This window comes from Poecilia mexicana, unplaced genomic scaffold (genome assembly GCF_051168715.1).
Source record: "Poecilia mexicana isolate PSO_F unplaced genomic scaffold, ASM5116871v1 scaffold_20, whole genome shotgun sequence".
NCBI lineage: Eukaryota > Metazoa > Chordata > Actinopteri > Cyprinodontiformes > Poeciliidae > Poecilia > Poecilia mexicana.
In genome coordinates this window covers 20,009,508-20,029,811 of record NW_028263389.1, presented here as the reverse complement: position 1 = coordinate 20,029,811, position 20,304 = coordinate 20,009,508, and the positions used below count along the sequence as shown (strand labels likewise).

The 20,304-nt window shown below is 37.7% G+C and overlaps 1 protein-coding gene across 1 annotated transcript in view; it reads left to right on the top strand.

Annotated features, from left to right (window-relative positions):
- LOC106921143 (cadherin-12-like) overlaps positions 1–15,737 on the top strand; it is a 38,783-nt gene extending 23,046 nt beyond the window's left edge. Inside the window, exons 2-3 of the mRNA XM_088001352.1 lie at positions 10,260–10,554; positions 15,520–15,737. Coding sequence (XP_087857478.1) covers positions 10,260–10,554; positions 15,520–15,692 — 468 coding nt within the window. The 3' untranslated portion in view covers positions 15,693–15,737. The remainder of the gene's footprint in view (positions 1–10,259; positions 10,555–15,519) is intronic.
- Positions 15,738–20,304: the final 4,567 nt, after the last annotated feature.

Below are 20,304 nucleotides of genomic sequence, written 5' to 3'. Positions count from 1 at the left end.
ACAACATGATGCAACACTGCAGCGGAACTAACAGCAGATGGCAGCACTGAGCTTCAGGTTCCGTAAACAAGTTCGATTCTATGCTTTACCAGCTTTTTATTTTGGCCCTGGCAACCTCATATTTCTCGTGCATGCTAACATACATACATGTTATGTATGCAAGTTTCTCTATATGTATGCATTTTATGCATCAACAAATGTACTTAATCAAATGTCTGTTTAAAACAGCTGACACTTAAGATTTCAAATGTGTGAAGCCAGATAATTTGTTCAAATTGCTTCCCAGATGTTGAAAATTGATTTTAAATCTTTTCTTAATTTTTGTCTGTTGTATTTTGTGATACAGGACAGTGTTTTTAAGTTCCAAAAACTGTGAATAAATGTTTTGCAACATTATACAATCACTGAGATCAGTTCTTATGCATAATGCACTTAAATAAAAGCTTAACTGAGTAAAAGTATTGTTGAAATTGCAGATACCTTTCTTAAAAACTGAGATTATTCATAATATATTTTGTAAAAGTAAAATTCGTTTAATATAAAAATCAACAACAAGTCCACTTTTATTGGTTCTATTTAATCTTGCAATGAGTTTACTTGTGTGGCCCCCTGCAGATCAGATTAAGCTGTATGCGGCCCCTAAACCAAAATGAGTTTGACACCCCTGCTTTAATCCATTAAAGGTTTGCTCCAGGCAACGCTGCTGCTTTGCACCAAGAAGGTTCTGCACCGCAAAAATCCAAAATCTTAAATATTTGTTGGTCTAGTTTCTAGTGTCTGCATCTTAGTACACTTGAAATAAGACTTAAAAGTAACTTTTCAGCAAGATAGGAGATTGTTTTAAGTAATCATTTCCATAATGTTGATGAAAAGGTTTTGGCTCTACTGTCAGATATTTTCACAAACATGGAAAAAGCTTCTTGCTGTAAGTGAAATAAGCGTCATATAGCGTCAGTTAGGTTCGTCTTACTTTAAGTGGGCCAAGATAAGAAAGAACCAAAAGCAGTTGGTAAGGTTTTGTGTTTTTGCAGTGTGGGGCTGAACCCCAGCCTGCGGTCGGTCTGTCTGGGCGGGTTCTGTCCAGCTTCCTCCCACAGTCCAAACATGACTGCTAGGTTAATGGTTACTCACAGCAGCTACCTTTAGCTACAAGTGGCACAAGTAGATTTTATATCAAATAAAAAAAACAAGAGTTGACAGAAGGAAGTTCCCTTTATAAATGCAGATGGTCATTATGCAAATTTAGCATAAGCAACGTCAGTAGCTTTCATGGTGAGGAGCTGCCCACTTCCCACATGGATGTTTGTTGGTTTATGAGCCAATTCAGTTATGTAATTATTTGCTGCGCTCCATGATCAGTGAAAAATCTCTGACTTACAGCAGTTGAAGAGCTCGTACATAAATATTGAATATTCCTCATGTACCTTAATAATCAAGACGGAAAAAAAACAAACAAAAAGAAAAGCTTCCTCCGTGTTTGTCGTGAGGTTGGATCGTAACTGGAGTCTTATTACAGTTTCACACACAATCCGCTTCTTTTTTTAGCTGCCGTGTCAACAGATATGGCGCTCGGAGCGTCTCACTAATTATGCTTAGAGAAAAATAAATAAAAAATAGGAAGGTCATCCTTGTCGTCCCGTCAGACAGCCATTCTGCAACGCTTCATTTCAACTCATCTCCGTTTCCATCTTTTTGAATTCTGAACCAACAGGCTGTTCTTTTAGTCAGTGATATAATTCCAACCTCCTGTTTAAATTCTTTTCTGCCTCCCTTTGTTATTACAATAACTTGTGCTCTTTTGTTCTTTTATATTTGATTACAAAGGCTATGATTTTGCCCCTGGACCATTTGGTTCTTTATGCTTTCAACAATTGAGTGCCTCTTTATTAATGAATATTCCTTTATTTAACTGATTACCATTGTTGGCATAATGGAAATTTTAATTAATAACAGGCTGTGTTCTCTTGTAATTAATGGGCCAATGTGTCTGTCCGTTTCGTTTTGCATTTCTTCCCTCAATGTGCTGTTCTGAATCAATGCACATCTCTTGGGTGCTTGTATTGAAATACCTGAACATTTCTTTTTAATGCTAATAAATTAAAGAGGCGGCTTTTCCTCGCCTGCCAATCAAGGAGAAAAATCAAATCTCAACTTCTCCCTAATCAGAAATGATAATTTATTCAGTAACAGCCACATCTGTTAATGCAAAGTCAAATGAACAGATTTCTGATATGTGCTCTTGATTAACAGATTTTTTTTTCTTTTCCAAAGACGAGGCATAGATGTGTGACAATGAAATCACTGACGATTAAAGAGGTTATCAGAATCAAGGATAGACAAAGTTAAAAAGTGAAAGTTAAAAGGCAAACATTAACAGTTTAATTGGAGGCTGAACCTCTCAAATACATAAAGTATTAGCATTAATAATGATTTTTAGTCAGGAAAGTATCAGTACTGACAGAGATCCTGAACGGCATCAAAGGTTTCAGGCATTTTGATTTTGACCTTGGCTGAAGGTGAAGTTGAAGGGATCTGGAGTCGGTCAGTCCTCCGTTTTGATCGTTTTACCATCTTTGTGTCAAGCTCAGACTGAAATAGTCTCCTAGCATGATGGATTAATGGTTTTTAGAGCATCTTTAACATTCTTGTCATTATGAACAAATATTTCATTTTTAACTTTTTCCCAGAAGGTTTCTTTAAAAGTGGCAGCAAAAAATGAAAAAGCAACCAGATCAACCAGATCTTTCCTTCTGGTGCTGAATCAACATACAGCTTTTTCAAATTGTGCCGCTTCCATATGTGGTTCAATACACATCTAATTGTTTTCTACACGTCTGCAGTCTGAACAGTTGTGACGTTTTATCCAGTTTTCACGTCACTGATGTGAGACGTGCAGCGTAATTCTGCACCAGATGAAGCCAGACACTGGAAATCTGGACATAAAGGCTGAAAATTATGATTATGAACTTATGAGTTGGGAGTCTGTCAGTAAAGCGCGTCACATCTCAATCCCACCACATCCAGACTTCTCTACAGACCTGCAATCAATGCTCCACAAAAGGTCGTTGCTATTAGTTTTGTTTCCTTCCTTCATCTCATTATGATCTCGTGACGATGCCATCGGCTTTCATTGCCGAGTTTAAAAGACAGTATTGTGTGAGTGCAGTCCTTATGACGTCTGATTCCAGCTTCGCCCATTGCCAAGTATTACAATCTCTGCTTACCTGTGGTGTATTATTGTCGCCTGCTCTCTCTTGATGGACAGAGATCAACACAACAGAAGAGGAATGTGGATTTTATTTCTCCTCCGATTACTTCATGTTTGCTTATTCAGGCTTAAACAGTCATTGCGACAATGATCGTTTTCAAACTTTCAACTGGAAACACCTGTCGATAATGAACCATAACATCCTCCGATTTACCATCTCAACTTTCTGCTCATCATCAGTTTTAACTCTGACATGCTACTGGCCATCAACGAGACCTAGACCAAGGTGATAAAGTGTCAACGATTCTCTCCACGTCTAAACTGCAAAAACAAAATCAAGTATATTTGGACTAGTTTCTAGCAAATATCTGAGTCCACTTGAAATGAGGCAAAACTAGTTTACAGGTACGTTTTCAGCAACATCTAGGAGCTTCTTTTAAATCAATAATATGTTAATATTAATAAAGATGGCAGATCATTTCACTTAGCATGGGAAACATGTCCTGCAATGAGTGAAACGATCTGCAAGCAAAGTACTGACTTACAACAAATCCCTATATCTTGTGGAAAAGTCACTTCTAAGTTAGCACACTTGAAATAAGATATTTGCAGGAGAAACTGGACAAGAAAAATACTTAAGATTTTGTGTTTTTTTCTATATAATACTTGAGATGTTTTGGCAGATGCAGACACCACGAGGCAGGTTTGTTTTAATGATGAGGCATTTCTCAATCAACCCTGAGCTGCCTTTGCATGCTTTATTATATATGCTGGCAATCATCACAAACGCCTTGACAACCTTATGCAATCCAAAACAACTGCTCTGCAACATATTCTGCCGTGTCGCTTACGCAGCTCATTTTCTTAGTGTGTCAAAAACAAGTTGATTCAGCCTCACAAAGCACCAGCAACACACACACGTCTCACTGTAAAGCTGCCATTATTAGGTCCACCAGGAATAGGTGACAGTGAGATTGGGGATCTTGTAACACGCTGCAATCACAATTAGAAAGCGTGTCATCAAACAGGTCTAATGAAAACCAGCTTTGTGTTTTCACAGCAGCGGTTTGGCTCCGGGCGGCCCGATTTGGGCCGCTTTAAACACAGCTGTTTTCTGTGTCTGCCATCCGTCGGCGTCATGAAAAGAAATAGATCCCATTAAGACAACATTGTTGCAACAGTTCATCTGCCGCCATCATCTCTGCAGTAGGTCACAACTGAAACCACAGAGAGACGAGGGCCGCTTTGTTGCAGAAGGAAAATGTTTGTCTCGTTTCATCTGTCTAATGGGAGCGCCAAACTCATGAGATAATCTAGAGCAATTGATGCTGCGAAAGATTACGGGATTACAACAGAGAGGGGAAAAAAGGGATGGATGATAAAGGAACAACTGTTGAACACAAGGCAGTTTTTCCAGCAGAAATCCCTCACTGTTGACTAGAAACTGTTCTGGAAGCTTCTGTTCCCTCAAGGAATGAAACAAAATGTAGAGCTAAAGTTTTCACCAGAACAATAAAATCATAAAGTCAATGGAAAGTTGATTGTTTACCATGAAAGTGAAACAAAACAAAAAACAGACCCTTGTGGAGTTTTAGGGTTTTCATACAAAAGTGATCAGATATTTACCAAAAGTCGTTAATAATGTAACAAGTAAAAGGAGCCACGTGTGAAACTATGTTCACTTTTACTGTTTTTATTGGCTTTAAGTGCAAAAGTAACATCAGGATGCTGTACTGCATTAGCAAATCATCAAATCTGACTTATTTAATAGGTTTTGATAATTTTCTGCTTTGAAGCATTCAGGTGTGTTTGGACAATGTCAAAATGGAAAGACATCAAAAATAACGAGCTTAGAGAAGCAACTGTTAAGATCCAACAATCTGAGAGGGGTTAAAAGTTCACGAGGGATATCAGCAATACCAACACGCCTCCCAAGAGAAATCATCATGGAGGCAGCAAGGTTTATCTGGAATATTTTGATTCACTAAAGTTATTTATAAAGGAATGATGTGTGGCCAGATTTTAATCCGTTGTGTTTTGCTTTTGTCAGAACAAACCATTTCGCCCCCTAGTGCCAGACTCACAAGTTTGTTTGGTTGCATTTACCCAGAATGCCCTGCATTATTGTTCACTTCCTGTTTTTGGAGCGGTCTCAGGTCTGCTTGGTGTTCACATTCAAACTGCACCAGAGTTCACTTCAACTGAGCTGAGGCTTTTAGACAGGCAAATAAACTAGAGTTTAATTAAAGCGAACCAAACTGGGTTGGTGTAAATACATGTTAAACATTAAAGCTCATGACAGGGAAAATAGGAAAAAGGACGAAACAAGTAGCTTATCTGGAAGTAGAAAGCTTTGGTCGGAGTCATAATATGTACAACAATATGTTGACAGCATAAAACACAGAATTTCAGCAGAAACTGTCAGGCACAGTGGTTAAGATCTGATTTCACATGCCTGAGTCAAACATAACCTGAAGCTTTGCTCAAACCTGGTCATCAACAAGACGACGATCTCAAACACAGCAGCAGATCCACAGCAGAACGGATGGAAAAGACAGAAAAGTCCAGAGAAAGTAATGTTTTCTAACCTAAATGAAGCAATATTGGTAAGAAATGTTGCTCAAAACATGATCACAAGGCCAAAGAGACCAAAAAAGTTAAAAGATGATGAAATCAGGTTGTTCAGTTTGGTTCTGTATTGTCCTGTTCTTAACTTTTCACCAATGTTTCAGGTAGTTTGGCTTTTCAAACTTGAAATGAGATTACAGTCATTTTGGAACCTGATGATTTTTAATGTTTTGTTGCACAAATTAGCATTTCCAGACCCGGAAGACCATTTCAGACAAATATAATGGCTTATAAACTTTGCAGCTCAACTTATAATTTGTGATAATACAGCTTAGAGATTTAAGAGATACTTAAAACAAGTGAGATGAAATAAATATATAAAAAAAGAACATTTCTAAAGTCTTACAACAATCTAAATAAGCATTGCATGGAAGGCATTTAAAAATCATCAGTGCAGAAAATAATCCATCTTATTATGAGCAAAATGTCTACTACTTCCCATTAAATATTTACCACTCAAGTCAAATCCTTTCACTAGTGTCAGAGAAATCACAAAAACACATCTATTGCCAACACATGAAGATAAAACCCCTGGCGGATCAGAGATGATTAATAATTACTAAGCCACACTCACATTTAAGGGAAAAACACACAGCGACTTATAATTTTTAAATCATTGCAGCTCAAAGCGTTTAACCAATTTGTCATCATGACATCCCAACAAAAACATATCTGCATAACTCAAGGAGACAAATTCCACAACAAATGCCAAAGCTTGTAGGAACAAAAATGCATATAAATAATCTATTAAGGCCCAGTCAATGCAAACCGGCACAAAAGAAAGCAGGACTAACAGAAGCAAGCGCATAATGAAAGCCAACTCAGGAATAATGAGCACAATAGGCAGCTTTTGTACCAAACAGAGCAGAGGGGACAGAAAAGGAAACCAGAGCCAGCAGAGGAAAATCAGCTCCTACCTTTCTGCAGTCATTCTGCAGTTTTTTGGTTTTAATCCATCCTGTAACTCAACCAAAGTCCAAAATCTTCACGTTTTTCTATTCCAAACACTCTTGAGATTGTGTGATTGCTGCTTCCTTTCTTCTTTGATGCTTTCTGTTCCCTTCACTAGTTATCACACCTGCTTCCTGTCACTCATCAGCTCTCTCAACAGATTCAGGTAGAAGCTTCCCTTCGGCAAGACTAAATTAGAGAGGAAATGTGGAAAAAATATAGCATAAAATGTCTGATTTCTTTTACCAAGACTGAAGAATTTCAGTTTTTACTTCAAATTCAAATGTATTTATATAGTACTTTTAAAAACAGTTTAAAACTGCACCAAAGTGCTGTACAGAAAGAATAACACAACAGAATAAACTGATGAAAATGAATAATAAAAATAAGTAAATAAAATAAATAAAACATCACAACAGAAACGTTACAGTATCAGGCCAACTAGTAAAAATAATTTTCTTAAAAGGAAACTAAAGGAAAACTTCCAGGAGTAAAAGTGAGAAATTGATTTTAATCCAATCACAAACAAAATTTCACTCATTTTTACAACAGTTTTTACAAAAAATATGCAGAGCACCAAAACCTTTTTATTTTTTTATCATATTTTTACATTTTATTTTAGATTTGCATGCATTTCGCTGTTTTGATGTAAATGGTAAAATATTTTCCACCTGCTCCTTTTTGGAAAATTATTGGTTTGTTAAATATTTAGTTGTAAATTTACCTAAATAAAGTTAATCTGAATCTGAATTTTGCCAGGTACTGCTTTTTGAAAAGAACTTAGTCTGCTTTAATTTGGTGATTTATTATAATTATGATTTTTCCCCCCCAGAAATTCTGACTTTAATTTTCTGAGAAAAAAGTCAGAATTCTCAGATTAAAGTCATAAAATGTGTTTTTTCCCATAGCTCTACTTCTCTTCCGTACAGGAGCGGCATCACTCAGATACTGGTATTTTGGGGGGTAAAAAAAAAAAAAAAAAGCAATCTAAAGTGTTAGCCCAATTAATTTTTTGCCTATGCATTTAATTTTTGAGTAATTTTGTGAATCTCTAATTGAATTGCGGTGGAGGAGGAGAACATATCAGTCAAATTAGCTGTACATGAGAAAACCTAATCTCCATCACGTCCTCGTCCTCCTGGGAGAAATGTTTTGGGGTCTCGTTATCCCCCAACATCGGTCATGTACTAAGAATAATAGTCTATCATTTGAATAGCAATGGGAAATGCACCAATGGGTGACAGCATTATAATGCCATGCTATGCTTCTGTGAACTTGGCAATTTGCTCTGAATCACCAATTACTCCCAGTGTGTTGGTGCCTTTTTATTTTTGTCTGTCTGTTGGATCTGCTGTAACCTACAGAAAATCTACAGCCGCAGCTCATATTTCTTCCTGTCGTCACGGCCATGGCAGTTAGCAACGGCGTAGCGGGAATCCATTGACTCATTAGGAGAATGCATAAATAGAAAAGCTGAGGTCGGGGAAATTATAGGTTCAATAGATCAGAAGAAAAGTAGAATCAGAGAAGCTTAATTCAATCTTTTGAAACATCAACCGTGAAACGCCGTATTTTAGAAGCCAGTAATGCATTTCAGCTAAAGCTTCTTCTTCTGTGGTTGTTGAAAAGTTTATTTAAAAACTAAGAAACGATTAATATATACACAAAGGTTTTAGCTTCTGGGTTAAAATCTGCTGAAAGTAGATAATGAAAGTATTTTATCCAATGAATTCATAAAACAGAAAGTATGTCCAACAAGATGCAGGTTTGAAAATGGCTGACAGTTAATTCCCTCACTAAACATCCTCTTGATGATGTCTGGTTTCAAGATAAACTTTAACCTCTTCCCAACTTGACTGGTCACAGTTTTAGTAGTTTTAAACTTGTGCTTTTTTAGGGGAATAATTGTTACTGTGTAGCAATTTCTTTTTAACTAATTAAGCTCACAGTTACTTACTGAAATAGAAAAATAAATGCTCCAGTTCCTTTTATTTGTTGTCCTGCTAAAACAACCAAAGAATCCAGTGTCAAGTTAATGTTAGCTTACAAATATTCTTTGGAAAACCAACTTACAAGGATATGAGTTTGATCTCTCACACAGATTTAATTTTAACTACATTAAAGTTGTAACACAACAAGATGCAAAAGTAACATAATACACAAATTGTTGCCTGGTCAAACACAAGCATAACTGAAAAAGCTTATTTTTAAGAAGCCAAATGTAATGGAAAATGTTTCCTGTTTCCACAAGACAACACTTAAGCTAGTAGCTTGGAGTTGTGAATATTTATCTTTTATTTTCTCCCGGTTTACAACCTCCATTCAGTCAGGCTTGTGGAAACTCCATCTCACTGACAAAGTGAGAGAAAAATCCATAGTCCTCTGAGGTAATCACATTGCATTACAGCCTGTAAATATTTAAAAGGCTCTGAATATCATAGCTGCTTTCTGCCATAAAGTAAACATAACTATGTCAATAGGGTTTTCTTGTGCCAAATGTGTTTTGTGTTTGTCAGAAGGGGAAAAAATTGCTTCCATCGACCTGCGTCTGTATTAGCAAATATGCTTTCTGCCTGGATATGTTGCAAATGCTGGAGCTCTGTTCTGATTTGCACGCGCTCATCTGCAGCCTCATATTTTAGATTAATTTGGCAAATATGAATGTTTTGTATGTTGACGCTGCAAAAATGCAACATTTTACCAAGTAATGTTAGTTTAGTTTCCAGTGCAAATTTCTTATTACACTTGAAATAAGATAAAACTAACTTATAAGTTACTTTTTAGCAAGATATTTGAGCTTGTTTTAAGTAAACAATTTCTTAACATTGATAAAACAAAGCACCATTGGCAGATTTATTAACTTTTTTTTCTCTTGTCATAATCACTTTCTTAAAAATCTAAACAGAGGAATTACTGACTTAAAACAAGCTGCTGTGTCTTGCTGAAAACTGAACAGATTAAAATCTGTGTTTGCTTCTGGAAAGTGCAGCTTAACATGATGTTTATAAGAGATACGGCGAAGCCCAAATAATCCCTCCAAATAATCAATTATAAACTGTTTTTTGTAGGTGTTGATCTGGTGTGTTTTTTTCTGTTTGATGTTTGCTTCCTAAAGTTAAACTCCCATTGGTCTATTATAAGAAAAGAGTTCTGAGTTCTTCTTAAACTGTAATGGGTCTTAAGTTGTTGAAGGATAATTGCAGTGAGATGATTCATTATTTATGAAAGATTTCACGTCGTTAATCTGCAGAATGTTCTGAGCGCTTGATCATTTTCCTTTTCGCCTGACTTGGTGTTTTGCAGATCTTCACAGAGAGCTGAGTGAACTCTTTGATGTGCAGTCAGTTTCCTTGACTGTCATTGTGAAATAGTTCTCCTTGACAGCTCTTCCCCGGTGTTTTCATTGAATCATTATCTGTGTCAATGTTTGCACTCAGCCTCTTTTTTTCCCCTCCCCTCTTTTGTCTCACAGCTCCACACTGACCTCGATAAGGGGGACAGTTCGGTGAAGTACACCCTCTCGGGGGAAGGTGCTGGCTCCATTTTCACAATTGACCAAACTACGGGGGACATCCATGCCTTAAGGAGCCTTGACAGGGAGGAGAAGCCTTACTACACCCTGCGGGCTCAGGCTGTGGACATCGACACCAATATCCCCCTGGAGCCGGAATCGGAGTTTGTCATCAAGGTCCAAGATATCAATGACAATGAACCAAAATTCCTGGAGGGACCTTACACAGCCAGCGTACCCGAGATGTCACCAGTCGGTAAGAGAGCATGCAGAGCCCTAACATAACTGCAGTACACTTCAGATTGATGACCAGAATTGGCCACAGGCTCTGGCTTCTGTGGCGTTTAACAATCATGCAGCACAGAGGAAGAAACACGATAAAGTAAAGTTCTGTTAATCTACATATTATACTGTAAATAGAGGAGTTGATAGTTCAAACTGTTGAGGAAGTAAAGAAAACAAGGAGCTTCAGTTATGACATCTAGAAATTACTGATCAGGTCTGAAATCTGGGTGTGTTGAGCTGAACCTTCAGAGCCACATACAGACAGTTACAAAGCTGGTCTTCTCTCACCTGAAGAACATTTCCAGGTTTAAAGGACTAATGTTGCAGCAAGATCTGGAGAAACTCATCCATACATTTGTCTTTAGTCAGATTGATTACTGTAACAGTGTCCTAAAAATAATCGATCAGATCCAGAACGCTGCTGCTGGCGTTCTGACTAAAACTAGGAAGATGCAGCACATCAGCTGCACTGGCTCCCCGTAGCTCAGAGAATAGACTTTAAAAAACTGTTAGTTTATAAATCACTGAATGGCTCAGCACCACAATACATTAAAGATCTGCTGTTGTCCTAATTGTCCTATTTACGTCAGGTTTGGGCCCAGAACTAAAGTTAATCGGTTGAGTTGGATCAGGTTTGGGTTGGGTTGTATTTTTATTTTTTGGCCCAATCTAAATTCTACTTTGCAAGGGAAACTTTTCTTTCTCTTTGAGAAATAGTAAAAAAAAAACAAAACAAGTTCAGCTTGTGAGCAGAATGGCTACAACCAGCGGGGTAACGCTGCTCCACCTAACAGATTTTGACATTTCAGAGAACCATTTTATTCCTGGTGTGCCCTTAGTACATTTCACAGCTTTGTCTTTACACTTCCCTTGGGGGGAGGGGTGGCAGATCAAGGTAATTCGCTGGGAGAATGGTTTTCTCTTGATGTGAATCACAATGAAGCCCTCAAAACTTCAAATTCAGCAGTCCCGGGGAAAGGATGGGTAGAAAGCAGGGAAAACACGGAGCAGGCTTGGCGGGCTCCCTGAATCAAAGGCAGCTCTGTAATGTTTACCGTAGGACGGAGGCTTTCAAGTTCGTCAAAAAAACATGCCCATGAAAGAGAAGTGAAGAGATCAGTTAGAGAAATAAAAGATTTGATCTGGGTTATCATACAATGTCTTTATCCAGCTTAATTCATGTAGCAGTCATAGAAAATTACATTCCACAATGTTACAATATTTACTATTTAGGCCTTGGTAATTAATAAAGTCTTGCCAATAACCTTTAATCTGAAACATAATCTGTCCCGCTTCACCTCATACCAGATAGTCCAGTAGAACTGATTTGATTTGAGGCCAAAATTGTAACATCTGTTATGTTTTCAGCTGCTGTGGTTCACTTTCACACTGCACTGTCAAATGATCCAAACCCTTTGAAAAAACTGTTCCCCTCCTGGCCTGTGGTGGTGCTGCACCAAGAACCACTGAAGGAAACGACACAAAAACCTCTGAAGACACTGAACGCAGCTTCCTTCTTCATCATAAAATGTAAACAAAAATGGAGTTTCGATAAAAGACCACGAGTCATTTCTCCTGCTAGCGACAGATTAGCATTTGTTTTGGTTGAGTTTACCATGAATAATTTGGAGTCATGTTTTGCAGAAAAATCCATAAATACAAAACCACCCATAGGTAAGTTTAACATTTAACTCTGGTATAAATCAGGCACTTTGGTGACAGACAACATAAATAAAAAGCATAAAATATGAGCCAAAAGTTGTCCGTACTGAGATGCAGCCATCATTTGAAAATGCAGTTATTGAATTAAATTGTAGTGAAGTGTTCAGAGGGTAATGAATTGCCAGCCTGTTGTGTTTATTACCAAACACACAAACAAAAACGCCTCACTAAATGTCCTAAAGAGACCAAGAGCTGCTAGGCAGAAATTTGCTTCAGTGGCTGGTACGTTAGTAAATGCAGCAAACATTTAGCCAAGCAACAAATCTTTCCATAATCCCTTGTCAATAAATAGTTTATCCCTGAATCATTTAGGGAATGAGGCAGATTAAAAACACTATTTCAGGGAGGTGTAATTACTGCAAAATGAAGTCTTATGCTTAATCAATGTGTTTCTTCCACTGCCTTTATACAAACTTCCACTTTAGGTTGTTAATGTGTTTTTTTTAACATCAGACTCATGAATTTTTCTGCAAAAAACTCCTTCTCGTAATCGGATCAGTCTTTAGATAGATGCAATTCTTATCTCCCAGCCTCATGCTTAAATATAAAGCATGCATACATTGTGCAGTCTGCGACATTAATTGCTTTCCTTTACACCACTGCATTAATCTGGAGTAATACGCTGTTTGATGAAGTTGGATGGTTTAAGAATTTGAACCGTTTTTTTCAATGTGTTCTCATTCAGGCATTTGATTTTCCTTCTTCCTCCAAATTGAAATCCATTTTACTGGTTTATAGCCTCACACTTATGTAAAAGCTGTTACCTTTGTTGCATGGGAATGTGTAGGAGTCAGAGGCGCTCGGAGGCTTTCAAACTTTCAGCTCATACAGGCTGCCGAGGCTCTGCTCTCTTTGCATTAGCAGGAAACGTGTTATCTCATCTGCTCTGCACACATGTTTAGCACAGCCCTTCTACAGCATTTCTAATCAGCCATCTTTCAGGAACGCTAATCTCTCTCTCTCTCACTTCACCTGATATTTTAATTCAACCACAGACTAAAAAAAACAAACAAATAAAACCATTTAATATACAGCGAGTTCTTTACAGGCATCAAGCAGCGTAGAAAATGACCAAGTTAAGTGCCAGCCCTCCGGTCAGTGCCTCTTGATCATAAAAAGCATCCCACACATCCTGCAATTTTCGTCTTCATCCAGTATATTTTTACACCGCCCAGATGTGGGGGGGGAGTCATTCTGAGCAATCTGCTTGTGTTGTGGAGCTAGAAAACCTGAATCTGTTGAATTTTAGCAAATGCTTAGAACTGTTTTTCACCAAATAGAAAAAAGCAGATCAACAAATCTTCATGATTGTAATCACACACCCATTGTTGTTTCTCGCTTCTTGACTCAAATCATTGTTTTTTTTGTCTCTTTTCCTGGGAGCTTAAGGCAAATATTACTTGCTGATAAGCTTTTTGCCAATTTCCACTTGCATTTTTTGACCGTTGCGTCATTGGAAGATTGGGAAAAAAGCAACATGGCCAGGTGAGATCAAAACTGAGATCCAGAAATCCAGAATAAAACCTCAAGAACAATATCTCTACTGTGAAGCACGGAGGGGAAAAGTAGGAAACAGTAAAGATGGGCAAAATCCACAGTGAAGACAGAAGAAGTGGCCAAACATGGCATTAAGGTCATGGAGCGGCCTAGTTAAACTCCCGAACCCAGTCCTATAGAAAAGCCATAGCTTTAAGTTAAGGACTCAGGAAAACTAAAGGATTTAGAGTTTTTTTGTAAAAAGGAGTCAAAATCTCAGCTTACATGTCAAATCCTGGTGACCAACTATAGAAAACATGTCGACGCTTTTATTCATCAAGATCTCAGTTGTAGGGGATCAAATATTTATTTGACCTGCAAACCAATTATTTATCTATTATTTAGTGCATTTTTTCCTGAATTTTTTAAAATAAAGTGTCTTGCCTGAGGACACAACAACAGAGTCAGAGAGCGATGGATCAAACCGGCAACCCAACGATTATGGGACGAACTCCAATACTGGAAACTATCAAACTGCAGCTCCGTCCTGGAGAAGTCCGTTTGGATTTCTGGCAAAGAAACAACACAGTTTTTATTTGGTGCAGTGGAAACATCAAACAAGCATAATTTAGCAGAAATGCTCTTGTGGGAAACAGCTTGTGTCAATTAGGGATGTCGAAGCTGATCTGGTAGCTAATTCTACTCCATTCGAATGAAATGATGAATTGTTGACATAACAAGGACTCCGACGGGGTTAGAGCTGCCAAAAACTGTACTGAACTTAGAACAGAACTGCTTCAATATAATTTTACTCAAGTAAAAGTTAAAAATATCCTTAGAAAAAGGATTGAAGTAAGACAAAAAATATATTTGGTAAAAAAAAAAAAGCTACTGAAGTAACAAAACATCTGATTGCATTGTTACAAAATATGTAATTACACAAAAAACTACATTTTTGGAGAGTAAAATAATAATAGAAAATAAGGAAAACAAATAAAATAATGACAAAATAAATTCAAGCAGAAGGAAATATTTCCAAATTGTTCTTACTATATAAAACTTTTGACAGCATGGTACGTTAGAACATATACTGTATCCTTACTGTATCTTCACTTGACCTTCAGATATTCAGCAGATAGAAAATAACATTAAAATGATAAATATGGTGCAAATTTGACTCAAAAATTAGTAGAAGTAATATTACTCAAGTATTAAGTAAATGTTGCCAGTTGCTACCCACCTTTCCCAGCACTCAATGTGCCTAGAAAAAGAAGCAAATTTGGGGTATATTTTTGGGAATATCTTTATGAATTCATCTATTTTTCCCAGGACAAAAATATAAAAGCAGTTGAGTTAAACCCAACACTTATCACTAAGTGATTAGTGTTGCTTTAGGAGACTGGAAGGCTGTTCCTGACTCTGCTCTTTGTTTTCTTAATGGGAGCATTGTTCAGTGAAGTGTTTGAACCAGAACTTTTTCCCATCACATTTTTACGGCTGCTTTGTAAAGCTACAAACATGCAAATGCAACCAAACAACAGGGGCGCTAAATATTGTCCCTCATTCCACTCCAGCAGCTTCAGCTGCAGCTTTCTCACCAGTGACTCAACACTCATTAGGCGTCAGGTGAGATCCTTTGTTAGGCTGATGAACTTCAAACGAATCTGGATGCTGGTCTCATGAGGAAACAGATTAATTCAAGGTCGGTTTGTGTTTTTCCCTCCGCTCTTTTCCGCAGGGACATACGTGACGCAAGTAACAGCCACAGACGCGGATGACCCAACCTATGGAAACAGTGCCAGAGTTGTGTACAGCATCCTTCATGGTCAGCCATACTTCTCTGTTGACCCCAAAACAGGTAAGCTAAATAGCTTTCTTCCCACGTCTTGTATGTGTCAGAAATTTGAATAATTAAATTCTAGAGGTGACTTTTGTGAAGAACTATCACAGTGAGATCAACTACTCTTCTGTTAAAGGTGACCTATTAGGCTTCTGTGAAGATAGTAGGACAGATCTATGGGCTACATGAAACAGGATCGTTATATTTTTTTGCACAGTCATTCTTAGATAATGAGATTTTAGTCTGATCAGTTCTGCCTACTTTGAATTCCTTTTAGAATGAGCTTCTTTAGGGCGTCTTATCACTTTAAATCTAAATATGCCCCCCAAGGTCAACATTTACACTCACATATTAAATGACTGCAGACAGATGCGCAATTATGCAACCGGATAGCTTTGAAAAGCAAAAGTGGAGCCTCCTTCGCAACCAAAAAGAATGCAGGAAATGGTTTCTGGTCAGCAACAAAACACTTGTCTTTTCCAGCAGCCATTGTACAGTGCATAAAATTTGTCAGCGCTACAATCAGCTGACAAAACGTGCTGAAGCTTACCTGGGTTGCTAGGTAACAGGCGGTGCCAGCAGTTTAGTGACGTTCCATTTCGGAGGCATTTGGCTTATTTTCCAGACACCAAAAACCCATCTGAGTATTTTTTGTTTTAATGTTTGGACTGTTTTCAGAATAAGTAAAACCCAAATGGAAGTACAAAGATGTACAAAGTGTGAATTTTGCACAATGCGTCTCCTTTTAGAGAAACGGGTCGAGGCCTTTATGGGGGTTTCAGGAAGGAAAACTGTACTGGACTAGAAGGTCGATACTTGGACCCAAATGCAAGAAAGGACACATGCAGATGAATCAAATTAAACTTATAAAAACAGAGCTCTGTGTATCAAGAACTGAGATCAAAACCCAACAAAACTATGACAAATAACTATAAAAATTTAACTTTTTGATTAATTTACAAAAAAAAGTGGAAAGGCAAGTAAATCTAACAATGTCACAGGATGACGGTTTGCTATGCTGTCCCATGGGTCCAGACTCGATGCAGCCAAGTTGCAGCTTCTTCCTCACTGTCTCAGGTGTGTAACTCTGGACACTGTTCAAGGTGTTCATGATGAGTCTGCACCAGGGGATGTCGTTCTGGTACAGGAATAGAGCCTGACACTTACACTTTGGAAAATATCCAGCTGTGCAATCTCACAAATATTTCATTTCATGTAGAGGACTTCTGGCACATTTTATTACTAATATCTCACATTATGGTATCTAAAGTGTTTTTTCTTTGCACATTTCAAACTTTTTAATATCTGACCTCTTTCTAGGTCTGTTACCTGAAACTGTAACCATTCACTTGTTTTAGTAACACGGAAAACTTAAATCCTGATTTTTCATCCAGTATTAATATTGTACATAAAAAATGTTAATATAGAGATGTTATCTGTCATATTGGCTAAAAGCCATTCCATATTGCAACATGAGCTACAACAAAGTTAACGCTAAATTAACATGCTAATACTAACATTCACTGCGTATTACTGTGTTTTTCAGACTTGTTTAAAATGCACAGTAATTCCCTAGATGTCTCAGCTGTTAAGCAGATCATCTACTTCAGCCTGAGGAGAAGGATTTAGAGATAATTAGGGAAATGGGTTCTTAAACCGTATCTTATGCCATTGCAGTAGAAAACATGTCAAAGTTATCTATCCGTATGTGATTAGGCACAGTAGACACACACTTATGGGTAAAAATTAGACTTTCAATAATTAATAAGTCATAATTTTCTGTGCCAAGATTAAGGTTGATGATTTTTTAGTCAAATACTGTAGAAAGCAACATGACACCATTACTCTGTTGATCCAGTTTAGGCCAAACTTTTAATGTTGAATTCAGTTAATTTGCAACTCTTGCCTGTGGTGGCGCTGCAACAAGAACCACTGAAGGAAACAACACAAAAACGTCTGAAGAAGACATGAACTTACTTCTTCACGAAATGGAAACAAAATGAAGTAGTGTCAGATTTTAGTGGTTGCAGGATTTCTCTTTTGTCTTTGGTAAAAGACCACTAGCCGTTTCTCCAGATAGCGCTGGACTCTCATGTTTATTTTGGTTGTATTTACCCAGAATGCCTTGCACTGTAGTCCACTTCCCGCTTTTGGAGCTGTCTCTGGTCTACTTGGCGTTCACATATGCATTCAAACTGCGCCAGAGTTCACTTCAACCGAACTGAGACCCAGTTGAGCGTTCACACCAAACGAACCAGACTTTCTAGGCGAACAAACTAGAGTTCATTTTTTGAATATCACTGTTCCAGAAATCCTGGATGGAACTTTGGATCTAAGTTGTGCTGGAATTTTGTTTCAGGAAGAAGAAGCTTTCAGCTGGGAACTTGTTCAGTTTCATTTTCATTATTCAGTCATGAACTTTTACTTCTGCTGTTAGCTCAACGACTACAGCTCCGGTTTCTGTCTTCATGAAAAACGCAGAGTAACCCAACTTTTGACACAGTCTGTAGAATCCTGTCCAGGTTGATTAAAGCTGATTTTGTCTCATCAAAGTCCTTCTACAAAGTGTTACTTTGGTAGACAAATTATTTATGTAGCCGATTAGACTAACATCAGAATCCTTTTGTACTGTAAATATCTGGTTTGGCTCCATGCATGGGTGGAACTATGTGCACAACATGCAACGTTCTGTAGGGAAACTATATAAAGTGACACAGAAACAAAATGCAGAAAACTCCCAGTAACCTGGGAACATTAAAGTTTGTCATGCAGATACAGCAAAAAAAAAAAAAAAGAGTGGCCTAATCCAAAACCTTACGTCAGCAAATGCATCTTTCAGCAGCAGTAATGTATGTAGTTCACTCTGCACTTAACTAAATTATTAATCATGTGAAATTATGTCAAGCTGAATGTAAACATCACAAATACTGGAGAAAAAAAATCCAGCTGTTGGGTTCGGTAGAGGACGCAGAAGGCCACTTTGTGGATGAATACCAGAATATTTTAATAATAATAAAATAATAGACAGGTTTAGTGGACAGCTGCCCAGAGCGGCATGAGCTGTATGTATTATGCAGTGACATTTTTGTCTTGATCAAAAGGCAAACAAACTACACATGATTCTGTAATGCACTTTAGTTTTATGTAATTTTTGTACACAGTATGTTTGTGCCTTGCTTTGAGTGTTTACAGCATTGTTTTTGTTTCTTTCACATGTTTTTTTCCTAAATAGAATATTAAAAGACGTATGTGTGTGTCTGATCTAAATGATGCCTCCCGGTGGAGGGAGCATGTTGGCCCAGGACACCAAACAGTCTTGAACCGCCCCTGCTCCCATGTCAACCCCCAGAAACGAATCAAAACGAAAACCTGCATAAAAGAGGATCTTATCCTCATCTTTACCAGCAGTGTCAATAATTCTGAAGATGTAAAATACTCTGCAGATGTCTGTCAGACAAAGCTTCATAAATATGCAGCATCTTTCAAGTACAGTTGCGATGGCAGAATGCTATTATATCACTGCAGTGCATCAAAACGGGAGTTAAAGCCATGAAATTACTGAATCTCCGATGCTCTGATTGTGGGCAGCCAGTGTTCTGCAGCTGACGGTTCAAACTCGGGTCCCTAAAAGAAAAATAAAACAAAAGCATTTGTTTCTGCTGCATTGACAGAATTTATTTCTCTCACTTATTTGTTGATAAATTGTGTCAAAAGCAGGTGAAAAGGGCTCGGGGTGGACGTGGTATATGGAGCATGACTGCTCTAAATCTGAAATAACTTTGCACCGGCAGAACTGTGCTGCTGTTCCTCTGCTATCTGGGGCATTTCAATGCATATGGAAATAGGTTCATGCATATCACACAGCCAGATAAGGTGGAATCTGTTGCTGATCGCGCTACTCATCCCACAGCTTTGTAGAGCACCTACTGTGATTATATTTCAAACTGATGGTAGAAGAAAAAAATGAAACTGTTAAAGCAAATGTTTGTCCTGCTGGGGCTGCTGCTATCTCCAAACACACAGGAGAAAAGGAGGGAGAAACGCTGGGAGGTAAAAGGTGAACAAAGGGACGCAAAGTTGTTGTAGTTAACTGAAACTAACAAAATAACAAGAACTGTTAGAACTGAACTAGAACTGCAAAAGTTAGGAGAAAACACAGACAGATGGTTGATCAACAATAATTAAATATATTTTTGAAAATGATATCTTCTGTTGAGTCTTCATCACTCAATCGATGTTTAGTAATCACAAAACAATACTTTGAGATTTCTGAATTCTACAATTGAAGCAAAGTATGAAAAAATAACTAAACTAAAACTAAACAATCTTTAACTAACTAGCAAACATACTCTAAAAATGAATTAAAAAAACAAAAAATTACAACAAAATATAAATTAAGACCTAAACTATAACAACCCGGAGCGATGACATGCACTAATCTGCCACAAAGAACGACGGCAAAAACATCAAAAACAATCAGCGTGTCAGAGGTCTGTGGATCAAATGGAAGAGCATCTCCATGTAATTGATGGAATAATGGAAAAAGGAAGTTGAGTCCAACCTGTGCTGCATGCTTCTCTTTAGCCTGCCAACCTCCCATTGACCCCGCTATTAATCTGCAGTATAAACCCTCTCTGATCTCAGGGTCTCAGATCCTCCAGTGAGTCATTATGTGGCTTCACC